The following is a 20,067-nucleotide window of genomic DNA, read 5'->3' on the forward strand; positions in this document are numbered from 1 at the left end:
AATGATTGTTTCCTTAGGAAGAATGTATGGTGTGTGAACAAAACCATCTTAAAAAAATGGGTTGATGAAGAAAACTTGAGGGCACTATATTGAGTGAAATAAGACAGACACGTAAGGACAAATATTGCAGGGTCTCACTGATATGAACTAATTATAATATGTAAACTCATAGACATGAAATATAAGTGACCAGGATATAGAACAAGGCTGAAGTTTGGGGAGTGGTTGCTTATTATGAGCAGAATGTTCAACTAGGGTGAACTTAAATGCTTGGAAATGGACAGAGGTGATGGTAGCATGTTGTGAGAATAACTAACAGTGCTGAATGGTGTGTGAATGTAGTGGAAAGGTGAAGCTTAGAGACACATATGTCACCAGAAGGAAAGTTGGAGGTTAAAAGATGGGAATGTATAAAACAATGAATCTTGTAGTGGACAATGTCTGTGATTAACTGTACAAATATTAGAAATCTCTCTCATGAACTAGAACAAATGTATGGCACTATAACTAGAAGTTAATAATAGAGGGGCATATAGGCAAAAATATATATACCTGTTGCAAACTATATACTACAGTTAGTAGTATTTTAACATTCTTTCATCAACAGTAACAAAAGTATTATACCAAAACTATGAATCAGTAATGGAGAGTGGGTGGTTAGAGGTATGGGAGGATTTGAGTTTCCTTTTTTTTGTCTCTATTTGTTCTCTGGAGTAATGAAAATGTTCTAAAAATTGAAAAAAAAATTAACTTTAGGAATGGATGCACAGCTGTATGATGGTACCCTGGGCAATTGATAGTACACTTTGGACCTCTGGATAATTGTATGGCTTGTGAACAATCTCAATTTTAAAAAATGAAGGAAAAAAATAGTCTGGCTACACACAGTACTAGATTAGAGGAAGCTGAGGAAAGACTAAGTGAATTGGAAGAGTCTGGGCTTCAAAGTGAAAGTACTAAAGAATGGAGAAAAAATTGAAAAATTCGAAATGGATTTTGGGGATATGAAGGACAACATAAAGCACACAAATATAAGAATCATTGGTGTTCCAGAAGGGGAAGAGAAGGGTAAAAGTCTAGGAGGAGTATTCAAAGAAATTGTTGGGGGAAACTTCCCAGCCCTTGTAAACAATATAAATATGCAAATCATAGACACCTGTGCCAGTTTGAATGTATTCTGTCCCCCAAACGCCATTATCTTTGATGTAGTCTTGTGGGGCAGATGTTTTGGTGCTGATTAGATTTGCTTGGAATGTGCCCCACCCAGCTGTGGGTGATGACTCTGATGAGATATTCCCATGGAGGCATGGCCCCACCCATTCAGGGTGTGCCTTGATCAGTGGAGTCATATAAATGAGCTGACTCAAAGAGAAGGAACTCAGTGCAGCTGTGAGTGATGTTTTGAAGAGGCGCAAGCTTGCTAGAGAGGAACGTCCTGGGAGAGTGCCATTTTGAAACCAGAACTTTGGAGCAGACGCCAGCCACGTGCCTTCCCAGCTAACAGAAGTTTTCCGGATGCCATTGGCCATCCTCCAGTGAAGCATTAGCAAACTAGAACAACGCCCAATGAACTCCAAACAGAATAAGTCCAAACAGACCTACTCCAAGACATATTCTGTTCAGATTGTCAAATGCTGAAGAGGAGAAAGTTCTGGAAGCAGCAAGAGAGGAGCAATTCACCACATACAAGGGAAACAAAATAAGACTAAGTTGTGACTACTCAGCAGCCACCATGGAGGCGAGAAGGCAGTGGTATGACATATTAAATATTCTGAAAGAGAAAAACTGCCAATCAAGAATTCTTTATCCAGGAAAGCTCTCCTTCAAATTTGAGGGAGAGCTTAAAATCTTCACAGACAAAAATGCTGAGAGAATTTGCTAACAAGACACCTGCCCTACAAGAGATACTGCAGGGAGCCCTACCAGCAGAGAAACAAAGAAAGTAGAGACAGGTATGAAGAAAGGTTCAGAACTAAAGAGATTTAGTAAGGGTACATTAAAGAAAATAAAGAGAGAGAGGGGAAAATATATGTGACAAACAAAAACCAAAGAATAGGATAGCTGATTCAAGAAATGCCTTTACAATAATAACATTGAATGTGAATGGATTAAACTCCCCAATTAAAAGATATAGATAGGCAGAAGGGATTTAAAAATATGAGCCATCAATATGTTGCTTACAAGAGACTCATCTTAGACCCAGAGACACAAAGAAATTGAAAGTGAAAGATGGAAAAAAATATTCCATTCAAGCTACAGCCAAAAGAAAGCAGGAGTAGCAATATTAATCTCAGATAAAATAGACTTTAAATGCAAGGATGTTACAAGAGACAAAGAAGATCACTATACACTAATAAAAGAGACAACTGAACAAGAAGAAATAACAATCATAAATGCCTATGCACCCAATCAAGGTGCCCCAAAATACATGAGACAAACATTGGCAAAACTGGAGGAAGAAATAGACGTTTCCACAATAATTGTGAGAGACTTCAATACATCATTCTCTCCTATAGATAGATGAACCAGACAGAGGACCAATAAGGAAACTGAAAACCTAAACAAAGATAAATGAATTTGAATTAACAGACATATTTAGAACATTACATCCCAAATCACCAGGATACACATTCTTCTCTAGTGCTCACAGAACTTTCTCCAGAAGAGATCATATGCTGGGCCATAAAACAGCCTCAATAAATTTAAAAAGATTGAAATTATTCAAAACACATTCTCTGATCACAATGGAATACAATTAGAAGTCAATAACCATCTGAGACTTAGAGAGTCACAAATATCTGGAGGCTAAACAACAAAAATCAGTGGGTTAAAGGAGAAATTGCTAAATACATAGACAAATGAAAGTGAGAACACAACATATCAAAACTTACGGGATGCAGCAAAAGCTGTATTGAGGGGGAAATTTATAGCTCTAAATGTATACATCAAAAAGGAAGAAAGAGCTAAAATCAAAGAACTAATGGAACTACTGAAGAATCCAGAAAATGAATGGCAAACTAATCCTAAACCAAGTAGAAGAAAAGAAATAACAAGGATTAAAGCAGAAATAAATGACATACAGAACAAATAAATAAATAAATAACACCAAAAGTTGGTTCTTTGAGAAGATCAACAAGATTGACAAGCCCCAAGCTAGACTGACAAAATAAAAGAGAGAAGACCCAAATAAACAAAACAATAAATGAGAGAGGCAACATTACTGCAGATTCTGAATAATTTTTAAAAAATAAAAGAGGACACTATGAACAACTTTATGCCAACAAACCTAGATAGTGTAAAGGAAATGGACAATTTCTTGGAAACACATGAACAACTAGACTGACCAGAGAAGAAACAGAAGACATCAACAAACCAATCAAAAACAAAGAGATTCAATCAGTCATCAAAAAGCTTCCCACAAATAAATGCCCAGGGCCAGATGGCTTCACAGGGGAATTCTACCAAACTTTCCAAAAAGAACTGACACCAGTCTTACTTAAACTCTTTCAAAACACTGAAGAAAATGGAACACTACCTAACTCATTTTATGGAGCTAACATCACTCTAATGCCAAAACCAGGTAAAGATGCTACAAGAAAGGAAAACTACAGGCCAATCTCCTTCATGAATATAGATGCAAAAATTCTCAACAAAATACTTGCAAATCGAATCCAAAGACACATTAAAAAATTATACACCACAACCAAGTGCAAGGGTGTGGTGTGTGCAAGGGTGCAAGGGTGCAAGGGTGGTTCAACATAAGAAAATCAATGTAATACAACACATTAACAAATCAAAAGGGAAATATCCAATGATCATCTCAATAGATGCTGAAAAAGGATTCGACAAAATCCAGTATTCTTTTTTGATAAAAACAACTTCAAAAGGTAGGAATTGAAGGAAACTTCTGCAACATGATAAAGGCGTATATGAAAAAACCACAGCCAGCATAGTACTCAATGGCGAGAGACTGAAAGCCTTCCCTCCAAAATCAGGAATGAGACAAGGATGCCCGCTGTCACCACTGTTACTCAACATTGCGCTAGAAGTGCTAGCCAGGGCAATCTGGCAAGACAAAAAAATAAAAGGCATCCAGATTGGAAAGGAAGAAGTAAAACTGTCATTATTTGCAGACGATATGATCTTATATCCGGAAAACCCTGAGAAATCGATGACATAGCTAATTGAGCTAATAAATTTAGCAAAGTAGTGGGATACAAGATTAATGCACATTAGTCAGTAATGTTCCTATACATTAGAAATGACCTAACTGAAGAGACACTCAAGAAAAGATACCATTTTCAATAGCAAATAAAAAAATCAAGTACCTAGGAATAAACTTAACCAAGGTTGTAAAAGACCTATATATAGAAAACTATGTAACTTTACTAAAAGAAATAGAAGGGGATGTAAAAAGATGGAAAAATATTGTGTTCTTGGATAGGAAGACTAAATCTCATTAAGATGTCAATTCTACCCAAACTCATCTACAGATTCAATGCAATTCCTATCAAAATTCCAACAACCTACTTTGCAGACTTCGAAAAGCTAGCTATGAAATTTATTTGTAAGGGGAAGATGCCTCGAATTGCTAAAAACATTCTAAAAAAAGAAAAACAAAGTGGGCGGACTTACACTCCCTGACTTTGAAGCTTATTATAAAGCCACAGTAGCCAAAACAGCATGGTACTGGCACAAAGATAGACATACTGATCAATGGAATAGAATTGTGAATTCGGAGATAGACCCCCAGATCTATGGTTGACTGATCTTTGATAAGGCCCCCAAAACCACTGAACTGGGACATAACAGTCTATTCAACAAAAGGGGCTGTGAGAGCTGGATATCCATATCCAAAAGAATGAAAGAGGAAACCTACCTCACACCCTACACAAAAATTAACTCAAAATGGATTAAAGACCTCAATATAAGAGATAGTACCATAAAACTCCTAGAAGATAATGTAGGGAAACATCTTCAAGACCTTGTATTTGGAGATCACTTCCTAGACCTCACACCCAAAGCACAAGCAACAAAAGAAAAAACAGATAAATGGGAACTCCTCATACTTAAAAGCTTCTGTACCTCAAAGGAATTTGTCAAGAAGGTGAAGAGACAGCCAACTCAATGGGAAAAAAATACTTGGAAATCATGTATCTGACTAAAGACTGATATCTTGCATATAGAAAGAAATCCTACAACTCAACAACAATAGTACAGACAACCCAATTATAAAATGGGCAAAAGATATGAAAAGACAGTTCTCGGAAGAGGAAATATGAATGGCTAAAAAACATGAAAAAAATGTTCACTAGCCATTAGGGAGATGCAAATTAAGACCACAATGAGATATCATCTCACAGCAATTAGATTGGCTGCCATTAAACAAACAGGAAACTACAAATGCTGGAGAGGATGTGGAGAAATTGGAACTCTTATTCTTTGTTGGTGGGACTATATAATGGTTCAGCCACTCTGGAAGACAGTCTGGCAGTTCCTTCAAAAACTAGATATAGAGTTATCCTTCAATCCAGCAATTGTACTTCTTGGTATATACCCGGAAGATCTGAAAGCATTGACAGAACAGATAAATCTGCAAGCCAATGTTCACAGCAGCAATATTCACAACTGCCGAGAGATGGTGGAAACAACCCAAATGTCCTTCAACAGATGAGTGGATAAACAAAATGTGGTACATACACACGATGGAATACTATGTGGCAGTAAGAAGGAACGATGTTGTGAAACATGTGACAACATGGATGAACCTTAAAGACATAATGCTGAGTGAAATAAGCCAGGCATAAAAAGAGAAATACTGTATGTTACCACTAACGTGAACACTGTGAAAAAGGTAAAATAAATGGTTTATATCGTAGAATGCAGGGGACCTAGCGATAGACAGCAAATAGTGAAGGGGGAATGATAATCTAATAACAGTAAGTTATGGAGGGTAAACAATGTTCTGGGAATGCTCAGGAATGACTCTAGTTTGTTAATTTTTAGGGGGTATGGTAGGAACAAGTTTGCAGAAATGTAGTTATTTTAGGTTATTTGTTTTTCTTATTCCTCTGTTGGGTTATAGGCTGTTTATTTTCTTGGGGTAGGGTAGGAACATGTTGGAAGCAATGTAGTTATTTTAGGTTATTTGTTTTTTCTTATTCTTTTATTTTGGCTTTGTTTGAAATGTTTTTTATTTTTTTTTAATTTTTTGATAAAGTTAAAAAAAACAATCAGTATGAAAAAAAGTAAATGAACAATGGGGGGAGGAGGGGAATGGAATGTTTTGGATGTACTTTTTTATTTCAATTTTTATTTTATTTTATGGAGTAATGAAAATGTTCAGACTGATTGTGGTGATCAGTGCACAACTATGAACAACTGATTGTACACCTTGAAGGATCGTATGTTATGCAATATATCTCAATAAAAAATGCAATTTAAAAAAGATTGATAGACTCCTAGAATCTAAAAAATAGTCCCATATTCACATTTCATCAATTGTTCCAATAATGGACTTTATTTTACCCTGATTCGGATCCAACCCAAATCATATATTGCCTTTAATTAACAGTCTCTTTAATCTCTTATAATCTGGGAAATTCATTTTCTTTTTAATGATGCTAATTTTTCAAAGAGTATAGGCCAGTTGACTTCTACAATGTCTCTCAATTTGGGTTGGGCTGGAGTCCCTTGACAATTAGATTCAGGTTATAAATTTTGGGGGACATAAATACCACCTAAGTTTTGATGCCATTCTGTCCTTCTTAGGGCTGTTAACTTTTATAGTTTGGTCAAGTTAGTGTTCATAACATTTCTCCACTGTGAAGTTTCCATTTTCCCTCTCTAACGAAGGAGATGACCAGCGTCCAGTAATTTTAATATCCACCACTGATGAGTCTCACCTCAATCAATTACACCTATGATGGTTGCAATGTGATGATTTTCTAACATAATCATTCCTTTTATAGTTATTTGTTGGTATTCTACCATAATGATGAGCTTTCTCTTGTTTAGGAGTGTGTTTGTTTATTATCTGAATGGATACAGGAATTCTCATTTTACTCAATGGGTTATAAGCCATTACTATCATATTTATTTCGATGCTCAAATGGTCCCAGATTCGGCCAGTGGAAGCCTCTTCAAGCTGACTCCTTTAAAAGCAAGTTTAATTTGGTTTGCAGAAAGTTAAAAACTAAAGCCAAGGCAATATGAAAATTTGTGTTCTCTTCTGCCATTCTTGATGCATGGACAGGAGACTGGGCAGAGTTACGAAAAGACATACCTAGTATCAGAAAACATGTCCAGGTAATTGCATTTATTTTTCTGTGACAGAATCCTTTCTTCAGAACCTTACTTTTTCAATGCCTTGAATTTCCTGTTCAAGTGCATACCTATACACATAGAAAAGGCAGTGGGCTTCTTTTCTTTGATCTTTGCTTGTGCTTCTGTCCCCAATCACTTTGGCCCATCACTCAATACTGCTTGTATTCTCTCTCCACAAGAAGGCTGACCATTCAATACTTTATTTCTATAGAGTCCTGACCACTTCTTCCAACTCAGGGAGTGACAGGGCCAGTGTTCCAGTTTGCTAATGCTGCTGGAATGCAAAACACCAGAAATGGATTGCCTTTTATAAAAGGGGGTTTATTTGGTTACACAGTTACAGTCTTAAGGCCATAAAGTGTCCAAGGTAAGGCATCAACAATCAGGTACCTTCACTGGAGGATGGCCATTTGCGTCCAGAAAACCTCTGTTAGCTGAGAAGTCACATGGCTGGCGTCTGCTTCAGAGTTCTGGTTTCAAAACGGCTTTCTCCCAGGATGTTCCTCTCTAGGCGGCAGCTCCTCAAAAATGTCACTCTTAGTTGCTCTTGGGGTGTTTGTCTCCTCTTAGCTTCTCTGAAGCACAAGTCTGCTTTCAAAGGCCATCTCCAAAATGTTTCTGTAAGCTGCAGCTCCTCTCTTAGCTCCTGTGTGTTCTTCAAAGTGTCCACACTCTTTGCTGTAGCAAGCTCGCTCCTTCTGTCTGAGCTTATATAGTGCTGTAGTAAACTAATCAAGGACCATGCCGAATGGGCAAGGCCACACTTCCATGGAAATTATCTAATCAGAGTTATCACCTACAGTTGGGTGGATCACATCTCCATGGAAATACTCAAAGAATTACAATGTAATCAACATCAATACGTCTGCTCACACAAGACTGCATCAAAGAACATGGAGTTTTGGGGGACATCATACATCCAAACTGGCATGGTCAGTAAGAGCAGAGATAGCTCTAAGGATCCAAATATATTCAGATTCAAGTCTTACAGAAAAGACTCAATTATCTCAAAATATTGATTATCTAAAATGGTCAAGCCCTAATTCATCTGAATAAAAGTTTCCTTTAAAATTACAAATCTGTTTCTATTTTTACATGTGTTGCAGTCAAGGGTCATCTGAGGTCTCAGTAACATTATTTATAAAAGCATTTTAGAAAATAGGCTTCTTACCCATCGGAGCTGCCCGTCACTTGTGAGCTGCCTGTAGAAGCTCCGGAAGTCACTGACAATGTCCCCAAGGTCCTTGTGAAGCAAATGATGGGCGAGGGCATTTACGGCACAGACAACTATTGAAAAACAGGATGTAATTCTTGTTTATATTTTGGCATGAAGTTAATACATTAAAGCATGGAAAGACCATACATTTTGTGAAAAAAAAATTTTAAATAAAAAAGGATATCCTTTAAAAATTCCCTAAAATACATCTTCTGTGTCCTAACTAATACCAAGCTGTTAATCCGTATAATGAACTTAACTTCTGAGTAGAGTGAAGACATTTTAATTGGTTATCATGTGAAAAACAGAACCATCAATCTAAAAGTTTAAATTATGTTCTCAAATTATTTTTCTGTTCACTTTGTAAAGTGTCTGACAATCAGTAACAATGCCAAAGCTCACCAGTGCTTATTCTGAAGAAACAAGAAAAATCTGCCTTACAGAATTAAAAAAAAGAAAATGCTTCTTCATTATTGTAAAATATAGAAAGTACCTTGAATTCACAACCTGTCCAATGCTATTAAAGATTAAATGAAACAAATATGTAATTAGCATAATTATATGTAGAATGTTAAAGTACATGAAAATATCATTTTCATAAACATTACTTCTTCTACTTTGTACTTTATTATATACTACATTTTCCACAAGTAGTTCAAAAGTTGAACTTAATTTAGATCAGCATTATTCAATTATTTATTTTTGGTGTTTTACTTAAAAAGACTTTATTGTGTTAATTGTTTAAGAGGAAGAATAAGTAAAGTAGCTAAGTATATGGGAAAGACCCTTCTGTCCTTCACACATTCTTTAAAGCATTTAGACTACTTGTAAATCACCAAAACAATCCAATCATCAACTTAGCCCCAAAGCAATTAATTTGTTAGAAAAAATCTTTGATAGGAAAATAGCTTGGCAGTTCCTCAAAAAGTTAAACACAGAACTATCATGTGACCCAGCAATTCCACTTCTAGGTATATACCCAAAAGAACTGAAAACAGGGATTCAAACAGATACCTGTAGGCCAATGTTCATAGTAATATTATTCACAATAGCTAAAAGGTGGGAACAACCCAAATGTCTATCATCTAATGAATGGATAAACAAAATGCAGTTCAATTATTACAACAGAATATTATTTAGCCATAAAAAGGAATGAAGTTCTGATACCTGCTATGACATGGAGAACCTTGAATACATTATGCCATACACAAAAAGACAAATATCATCTAACTCCACTTATATGAAATATCTAGAATAGGTAAGTTTATAGACACAGAAAGATTACAGGTTACCAGGGGTTGGGCGAGGAGGGATGGGGAGTTATTACTTAATGGGTACAGAGTTTCTATTTGAAGTGATGAAAAGGTTTTGGAAATAGATAGTGGTGATGGTAGCACAACAGTGCAAATGTAATTAGTGCCACTGAATCATACACTTAAAAATGGTTAAAATGACAAGTTCTGTGGTATATATATTTCACAATTTTTAAAAATTTGGTAAAACTTGTTTGGTGTTGCCATTGTTTCAATATTAAAATTTTCAGATCATTTCATAGGATAGTTGTAGAGGTACAGTTTTATCATTAGTCAGAGACTATGCGAAAGAAGTTTTGAAAGCAGTACTATGTGTTTTTTTTTAAAATTCAGTTTTATTGAGATATATTCACATACCGTAATACAATCATTCATGGTGTACACTCAACTCTTCACAGTACCATCATATAGTTGTGCCTTCATCACCCCAATCCATTTTTGAACATTTTCTTTACACCATAAAGAATAAAAATAAGAATAAAAAAAATAAAAAAGAACACCCAAATCATCCCCCCCTCACACCCCAATCTTCATTTAGTCCCTGTCCCCATCCATACACTGGATAAAGGGAGTGTGATCCACAAGGTTTTCACCATCACAGTCACCTCTTGTAAGCTACTTGTTATACAAACGTCTTCAAGAGTAAAGGCCACTGGGTTGAAGTTTGATAGTTTCAGATATTTACTTCTAGCTATTCCAATTAACTAAAACCCAGAAACAGATATCCATATAGTGCATAAGAATGCCCACCAGAGTGACCTCTTGACTCCATCTGAAATCTCTCAGACTCTGAAACTTAATTTTGTTTCATTTTGCTTTCTCCTTTTGGTCAAGATGTTCTCAATCTCATGATGCTGGGTCCAGGTTCAACCCCGGGAGTCATATCCTGCATTGCCAGGGAGATTTACACCCCTGGGAGTCAGATCCCACGTAGAGAGGAGGGCAGTGAGTTCACCTGCCATGTTGAGTGCCATGTGCTTTTAAGCCCTGCCTGGCCTCTGTGGGAAAGAGCTCTCAGCTGCCTGTGCCCTGCTCTAGAATACAGCACCTGAGGCTGGACCAGCTGCTTCCTGTTCCTAGGGCTTGGAATTGTGAGAAGAGAGAATCTCCCTCACTCCCTGGTGGTTGGGGTTCTTGGATTAAGGAAACCTGAAGAGCAATCAGCAACTGATAGGAAGGCATATTATTTTCTATATCCCACTTCGGTATCACTGATTTGGTTGTTTCTAGGAAGCACTGACTGCTGCGTACCACTGCTGTGCATCACACCAGCAATGCATTTAATAAAAGCAAAGCACGGTCTCATCTCTCATTGTTCTAGAAGAGCAACAAGCAACATTCAATATCATCCACCCTACAAGGATTTTCCTTGCTCAAATGAGACCACTGCAAGGAAATTAGCCAAAATGTGCCACATTTCACAGAAATTTGGCTGTGGTGCTCTGACTCCAGGGTGGGTAGAGTCCAGGTTAGTTTGGTTTGCATGCTTGATGGGCTATGTGGGAAATTCATCTGGGAAGAAGCTGGCCCTTGAAGGAGCTCCTTGCTGACTAAACCTGCTGTTCTCCTCTGTGACTCCATCTGCCCAGGCACCTCATTCCTTGGGACCCTCAGCCCCGGAAGGACAACCCAGGAAAGTCTGTGGATAATGGCGTGCCTGGGCTCTGGTGTGGGGTGGGGTGGGGTTGGCATGACCCTGAGGGCTAATTTCCCATCTCATTTAGAATTTTTCCTTTTTCATCTTCTATTTACTCTTTTCCTATTTTCAAAACCATAGGTCTTAGTTGCAGCACGAGGACCCTTTGCACCCCTGCGAACATAGCGAGGCGTGCGGCACGGAGCCTGTGGATTGCTGTCTGCGCCGGCGCTGGGCCTCAGTGCCCACCGCGTCTTGCCTGCAGGGGCACTGGGAGCTGGGAGTAGGCACTGTTGTGGCACTGCGCACCAGCCTGCTCTCCTCTCAGTGCGGAAATTCACAGGAGAACACGAATGGGTAACAACAGAAAATGGTACTGAACAATAGGGATCAGCAGTTTTGCACAGGAAGCCTTGGGAGATGTCGTTGACTGCAGTCTTCCCGAGGTTGGGACAAAACAACAAACAAGAGGAGTTTGGTGCTTTGGAAAGTGTGAAAGCTGCTTTATTCTCTTCTATCACGAGAAATAACAGAAATTAATGAAGCTCTTGCAGAAAATCCAGGACTTGTCAACAAATCTTGTTATGAAGATGGTTGGCTGATCAAGATGACACTGAGTAATCCTTCAGAACTTGATGAACTAATGAGTGAAGAAGCATAGGAGAAATACATAAAATCTGTTGAAGAATGAAAACGGAACCCCTAAATAAACTAGTCAGAAACAACTTACCCAGCAATATTTTAAACTACTGTTGGATAGAAATTTATAATAGCAACTTTTAGCAATATCAATAGGAAAACAGAAACTACTTGTTCCAACTACGTTACTGAAAGAAAATACCCCTTAACTTTCTAATGATAGCAGATAAACACAATTTGCATCTTTTTCACATCATGCAGTGATTTAGACTAGGATCTAGTTATTACATTCAGAATTCATGAAATTATCGGAGGTAAAAACTCCTTGTAAAAATTATGTAATTCACGAGTAAGATTGTTATCATAAGCCTTACACAATATTGTAACTTGCTTACATCAATCCCTGGATTTGGGTCAAAATACTTAATGATATTTTCATTGGAAATAACTGGGAGTGGAGATAAGTTTTTGTTAGTTGTACAGCATCAGGAGAGGAACAGTACTATCTTTATTTTGCAACACACCACATTTGCTGGTGCTATTTTCATACAATGAAGAAACAGCCTTGCAGCAAAATAAGAAACCCTTTAATAACAATAAAACATTCAACTCTCCATTAAAAAAAAAAAAACTATATTGGTCTATTCTATACACTAAAAAAAAAAAACTAACACCCCCCCAACACACACACACACACACACACACACACACACACACACACAAACTAGATAAAGACACACACACAAGACCATTCTCTTCATGGTAATGAGGAAAGTACTATTCCTTTTTTGAAAATTATTATTATTAAGTCAATTTTATTGAGGTATAATTTATATACGATACAATTCTCCAAATTTAAGTGTATAACTCAATGAGCTATGATCAGTATATATAGTCACTAATCACCATCACAATCAAGATATAGACTATTTTTATCACCCCAGAAAGTATACCAAAAAAAGCCTAGTGTTCTTTGGTGGGTTTTGTTTTTTCTTTTGGTTCTTCTATTTATGATATTTTAAATTAAATTGTAGGCTTACAGAAAAATCATGCATAAAATATACAGTTCCTATATACCACCCTATTATTAACTCTTTGCATTAGTGAAAAGCCCTATCTCTATTTCTTTTATCTGGATCAAAAAAGAATGATTAGGTAAGTAAGCTAATAAAAGCTGCAGGAGAAGTGAGATGAGCTAATGGAAATTTTCATCTTTAATGCAAAACCGAGGAACACATTTAGTGAGGCTGGAGTGAGTCACCTGAAATGTGTAGCAAAGTTAAATGGGTTCTGTCATGCTGTGGTTGGAAAAAGGTGGAAGTCAACGGTATTACCACAAATAGCCATTTATTAAAATCATACAGAGATGGAAATTGATTTACCCTTGCCTGTGGTGTCCATTAGGACAGGTGAGGGAGGGGAGGGTCAGTGAAGGCTCTAAATCACCAAGCTCAACACTGTCCAAGAAGAACTTAACACCTGCCTTGGGAAAGCTGGGTCCCTCCATTGTGTGCCCAAGTCAGCAAAGTAATAAAAGAAGCAGTTCAAAGTCCTGCTGTTAACAGACAGTGGTTCCAGTGGTCTGTCCGCAACTATGAAGCTGCTGCTGGATTCCATAAGCTTGTTGATTTTTACCCAACCTCTGTATAGTTAGCAGCAAAGGGAAAAGACTGCAGCTTCGAAAAATGCTCCAACTACAACCAGGGCAATTCAATGTGCAGAAGAAGCTGAAACAAACTCATAAATCCCTTGTAGTCAGTGATCCCTATCTCAGGGAAAACTCAAACAGTAGGTCACTGTCTAAACGGGGGTGGCAGGAGGGCACTGATTCATTGCCTAGACTCCCCCTTTCACCTGGCAAATACTAGCCCTGCAAGACTCACCTCGAAGCATCTCCTCTGCTCGAAGGCCCTCCCTGACCCTCCTGGACAGAGTGAACTAACTCCCTCTCTTGTACAAACATTTTAAAAATAGTATTTCTCACACTGCAGTACACTTATTTCTTTATGTCTGTCTCCCTGATAAGTCTGTGGGCTTCTTGTATGTAGGGACTTTGTCTTCTCTCTCTCTCTCTTTTTAAAACTTATTTGTCTAGTACCCAGCAGAGGGCCCAGTACACAGCAGCACTAGAGACAAGCTTGCAGGATGTCTGCCCCACTGGATGAATGAATGCCAGCCCTCAGAGGAGCTGAAACAGTGGCCCCGTCAATGGTATTATTTTAAGTTCAAGAAAAGTTTCCCTAATAATGGAAGAAAAAATGCCCCAAAGGACATTATTGGGACAATTGAAAAAAAACTGGAATACAGACTATAAACTTTAATTTCTAGCACTTGATATTTGCACGTAATATGGTTACATAGCCTTGTTCTTAGGAAATGTACAAGGCAGTATTAAGTGTTCAAAGAGCATAATGTATGCAACCTACTCTCAAATGTTTAGAAAATAGGCAGGCAGACAGATAGACTAAATCTGGGTATCTGGGTAGGCGATATACTGAGGTTCTCTGTACTGGTTTTGCATTATTTTTTTGCAATTTTCCACTAAGTTTAAAATTATTTCAAAGTCAAAAAAAGAAAAGGTAGGTTCCCTTGTCTCCACACACATACTCACAGTTCCTTAACTGCTCAACAATATTAAAAAAGTGTTTGAGAGAGGCAAGACTTTTATTCTACAATTACAAAGAGGGCTGACAATGCAAGTATCCATGGAAGAGGTGACATATCAACACTGAAATTACTCAATCTATTTCCTCCCTTCCTGACTCTCACTCTTCAATTAGGCTTCAGCAGTTAATGATGCACTGAAATGGATCTGGCCAAGGTCACTTTTTGCACTTCTTGAGTTTTGTGTCATGTACATGGATTATATATTTCAGAAAACAGCAGCAAATAACTTGTATTTAAATGTTCTGGTGAGAAAACACTTTGGACGGTCAGGAGGCTGGGCTCTTGGCCTGGCTTGCTGTGTGACCAGCTAGTAGCTCTCTGGGTCTCAGTTTCCCCATCTCTACCAAAGAAAGGGGCTCAAGATTACCACTGAGTTCACATCCTGCTCTGGGATCAGAGTGACTTCCACATGGCTTGATGTGCATCCTAAAGCATCTGCTCTTCCTGGATGCAATCTCTGAATTTGAGCAGGGCCAAAAGCCCTTTGGCCAGGAACATGGGAGCTTGAAACCAAAAAGGTTTGGTTATGTGAATGTACATTACCCCCTCTTGTCTACAGTTACCCATGGTTAAAAGCAGATGGATAACATTCTCATAGTTATTACAAAAGAGAAATGTACCAAGATCCAAGGATTTTTCCAGCAGTCTAGATGACTGCAAGGAGAGATGCCCAGTTTTACCACTTTTTAATTTCGCCCAATGAAATAAATAACAAACCATCAAACACTGTTTTTACTCACTTCAAGTTGTGTTAATACAAAGAAAAATAAGGTGAAAACAGGAATCCAAGTGACAATTAAGCGTTCTGGAACTTTAAAAGAATATTCAACTCACCAACTTCAGTGCCTTTTCCCAGAGTAAAGGTAAGTCCACATCCCTTGAGCCCGTCTCCTGCATCAGTCTCTATTACAACATAGGCAGCTGAATAGTCAGGGTCTGTGTGCTGCAGGAGAAAGCAATGCCCCCCCCCCCCCACCCGAAAAGGTTAACATGAGAAATCTGCAAAAAAAAGTCAGGAGAAAATGCTACGCGGATATGCAATCAGCACTCCAAACTAACGAACCATCGATGTGCCCCAAGGAAAACATAGCAATGTCCTCTCCAAGGATGCAAATTATTCTAACAAGTGCAATACACACATTTTAAAAGCCAGTTTGCAATTATGTCTCCTTTGGTGATTAGCTCAGTTTCAAACCCAGCAGTTTTCTCTCCCAGCTATTTCTGTCAGCTCTTTGACCAGAGTCACATTCACAAGCAGTTTCAGAAAGCTCTTGTATAAAACTAGACATATCTTAACTGCAGTAGTTTATAGCAGGCCTGAAAATACAATGGCACAAGTTCAGAGGAGATCACTGAGGAAAAAAGCATTAAAGTTTCAAGATAAATGGGTCCATTTTTGCTTTGTTCTGTTTTAACTTTCTATTATAAAGCAGCATTTTCATAAGTATTTACTGATCAACTACTATGAAACAAAACACTATCCTGGGATATGGGGGATGCTGAAGTGAAAAAATAAGTCTGTCTCTAGAAATTTATCATATAATTGGAGGTGGGGAAGGGAAGCCAACACATATGAACAGGGTGAGGACAAGGTGAGTCAGGATAAGACTGAGGGCTGGTGGACAGTAGGCTATAAGTGCTCTGGAAGGGCAAGAGAAAGGAAGAGCAGAGAAAGTGAAATTTGATAGAAGGGGTTGACAAAAGCATCCAGGCAAAGAAAGCCCACAAAACCCAGAGATCTTTGTGGGATGGAGGAGAAGTGAGAAGCCCACAAGGGCATGGATTTAGAAGTGAAGGAAGATTAGCTTGGCCAGGTGGTGTAGGAGCAGGTAATGGAGGGTAAAGAATGTAGGATGCAATTACTGAAGAACTGTGCATAGGGGTGTGACAACTTACTATTGCTATCGTTGTATTACATTATTTACTATATAATCTTCATTGTGCTGGGCATCATGCTAAGAGCTTTACATGATTCATTTAATTTAAGGCTCACAACAATATCATAAGGTAAGTGCAGTTATGCCCATCTCATAGACAAGGCAACTGAGCTGTAAGGGGTTTATTAACTTGTCCAAGGTCCCATCACTAGTAAGTTACGGAGGCGGAATTTAAATCCCTATATTCAGGGAGGTGGAAGTGTACAGCATGGGTGGGAGGGCCCAAGTCTGCTGTCAAGTCCCAGTGGAGGGAATACGGGTGATGCAGTTTTGAGCACCGGCTGTGTACCAGAGACGGCATGGGCCATTGAGGCAGATACAGTTATGTCTGTCTGCCCCTTGAGGAAGGTGCAGTTGAGAAGACATGGTCACCAGTACCCTAATAATATAAAGCAGAGCATAATAAGTTTCTGAGCAAGATGCAAACTTTGAAAGACAGGCAGAGAGCACTATGAGCTGAATGTACTCAAAGCTGAAGGTTTTATGGTAAAAGTAGCACTTGAGCCGGTTAGTTGAGGATGGGGAGCTTTTCAGCAGTGGGGAAGGAGCACAAGGGATCTGGGAGGGAAGACCATACTAGGTGGGGGCAATGGTGGCAGTGAAAGCAGTAAAGGGGAGAGAAAAGGTAAAGGCTAGAGAGTTTTTGAGAGTTAGTGACCAGCCTGATTCAGCCACTGGGTCCCTGTATTAGGGTTCTCGAGGGAAACAGAACCGACAGGAGATACACAGATACAGACTGATATTAAGTATAATGTAAATATTATGAGATTTAAATAAGAACCATCTCACGCAACTATGGGGATGGGCAAGTCTAAATTCCATAGGGCAGGCTACAAACTGGAAACTCTGATGAAGGTTTTCAGTGAATTCCCCAGGAGAAACTGGCAGGCTGAAGTAGAGAGGGAAATTCTCTTTTCTCACTGCTGAAATCATCAGTTCTCCCTTTATGGCCTTCAACTGATTGGATGAGACTTCTCTCATTGTTGAAGATATTTTCTTCAGTTGACTGTAGATGTAATCAGTCATAGATGCAATCAACTTACTGAAGATTTACACCTATGATGTAGCCTCACAGTAACAGTCAGGCCAGTGCTTGCTTGAACAAACAACTGGACACGAAAACCTGGCCAAGTTGACACATGAACTTAACCATCACAGTCCCTGAAGGGGGAGATGGGAGATAAGGTGCAGAGGGAGATTGTGAGAATTGAAGACCCACCTACTGTTCCTGGGTTACATGGAAAGGAAGCAATGGGAGAAGGAAACCTTTCAATTAAGCCTCACATGAGGGTCCAAAGGCAGGGATGAGATAAAGGTGACTCTGAGCTTTTGAGACCATGTGACTGGTGGAATAGGACCAGAAGGATCAGGAGGGAGAGCAAGCCTGGGGATTGAAGGTGATGAGTTTCCATGTGGATGGACAGCATTTAGCATGAAAGTAAAAAAGTCAACTGGAAATATCCAGATGGCAGTTAGACTTGAGGTGGGGAGCAGGTCCAGAAATGAGCTCTTGAGTCTTTGGTGTTAGAAGCGGGCCCACACAACATATCAAAACTTATGAGATGCAGTGAAGGCTGTGTCAAGGGGGAAATTTATAGCTCTAAACAGATACATTAAAAAGGAAGAAAGAGCTAAAATCAAAGAACTCATGGAACACATGAAGAAGCTAGAAAATGAACAGCAAAATAATCCTAAACCAAGAAATAATAAGGACTAAAGCAGAAATAAATGACATAGAGAACAAAAAAAAATAGAGAGAATAAATAAAACCAAAAGTTGGTTCTTTGAGAGGATCAACAAGATTGACAAGCCCCTAGCTAGACTGATAAAATCAAAAAAGAGAGAAGACCCAAATAAACAAAATAATAAATGAGAGAGGCAACATTACTGCAGATCCTGAAACAATTAAAAAAAAAATTATGAGGATACCATGAACAACAGTATGCCAACAAACTAGATAATGTAAAGGAAATGGACAATTTCCTGAAACACATGAAAAACCTAGACTAACCAGAGAAGAAATAGAAGACCTCAACAAACCAATCAAAAACAAAGAGATCCAATCAGTCATAAAAAGCTTCCCACAAATAAATGCCCAGGGCCAAATGGCTTCATAGGGGAATTCTACCAAACTTTCAAAAAGAACTGACACCACTCTTAAACTCTTTCAAAACATTGAAGAAAATGGAACACTACCTAACTCATTTTATGGAGCTAACATTCACTCTAATACCAAAACTAGGTAAAGATGCCACAAGAAAGGAAAACTACAGGCCAATCTCCCTGATGAGTATCAATGCAAAAATTCTCAACAAAATACTTGCAAATTGAATCCAAAGACACATTAAAAAAATCATACATCATGACCAAGTGGGGCTCATTCCAGGCATGCATGGGTGGTTCAACATAAGAAAATCAATGTAATACATCACATTAACAAATATCCAATGAACATCTCAATAGATGCTGAAAAAGCATTTGACAAAATCCAGCATGCTTTTTTGATAAAAACAACTTCAAAAGGTAGGAATTGAAAGAAACTTCCTCAATATGATAAAGGGCATATATAAAAAACCCACAGCCAGCATAGTACTCAATGGTGAGAGACCGAAAATCTTTAAAGATCAGGAATGAGACAAGGATGCCTGCTGTCACCACTGTTATTCAACATTGTGCTAGAAGTGCTAGCCAGAGCAATCCAGCAAGATAAAGAAATAAAAAGCATCCCAATAGGAAAGGAAGAAGTAAAACTGTCATTATTTGCAGATGATATGATCTTATCCCTGGAAAACCCAGAGAAATAGACAACACAGCTACTTGAGCCAACAAGCAGAGTTAGCAAAGTAGTGGGATACAAGATTAATGCATGTAAGTCAGTAATGTTCCCATACACTAGTAATGACCTAACTGAAGAGACACTCAAGAAAAAGATTCCATCCTCAATAGCAACTAAAAAAATTAAGTACCTAGGAATAAACTTAACCAAGGATGTAAAAGACATATATATAGAAAACTACATAACTTTACTAAAAGAAATAGAAGGGGACCTAAAAAGATGGAAAAATATTGTGTTCATGGATGGTAAATGTTAAGATGTCAATTCTACCCAAACTCATCTACAGATTCAATGCAATTCCTGTCAAAATTCCAACAACCTACTTTGCAGACTTGGAAAAGCTAGTTATCAAATTTATTTGGAAGGGAAAGATGCCTCAAATTGCTAAAAACATTCTAAAAAAGAAAAATGAAGTGGGAAGACTTACACTCCCTGACTTTGAAGCTTATTATAAAGCCACAGTTGTCAAAACAGCATGGTACTGGCACAAAAATAGA

At 38.2% G+C, this 20,067-nt stretch overlaps 1 protein-coding gene across 2 annotated transcripts in view; it reads right to left on the reverse strand.

The window, feature by feature from the left end:
- The window catches only part of ENOSF1 (enolase superfamily member 1), a 58,621-nt gene that overhangs the window by 27,515 nt on the left and 11,039 nt on the right, over nt 1-20,067 (reverse strand). For both annotated transcript variants that reach the window (XM_037806097.1, XM_037806099.1), the window contains exons 2-3: nt 15,632-15,740; nt 8,498-8,613 (exon numbers count right to left, since the gene is read on the reverse strand). In XM_037806097.1, the coding sequence (XP_037662025.1) occupies nt 8,498-8,613; nt 15,632-15,740 (225 nt within the window). The remainder of the gene's footprint in view (nt 1-8,497; nt 8,614-15,631; nt 15,741-20,067) is intronic.

This window comes from Choloepus didactylus, chromosome 16, assembly GCF_015220235.1.
Source record: "Choloepus didactylus isolate mChoDid1 chromosome 16, mChoDid1.pri, whole genome shotgun sequence".
NCBI classification, from domain to species: domain Eukaryota; kingdom Metazoa; phylum Chordata; class Mammalia; order Pilosa; family Megalonychidae; genus Choloepus; species Choloepus didactylus.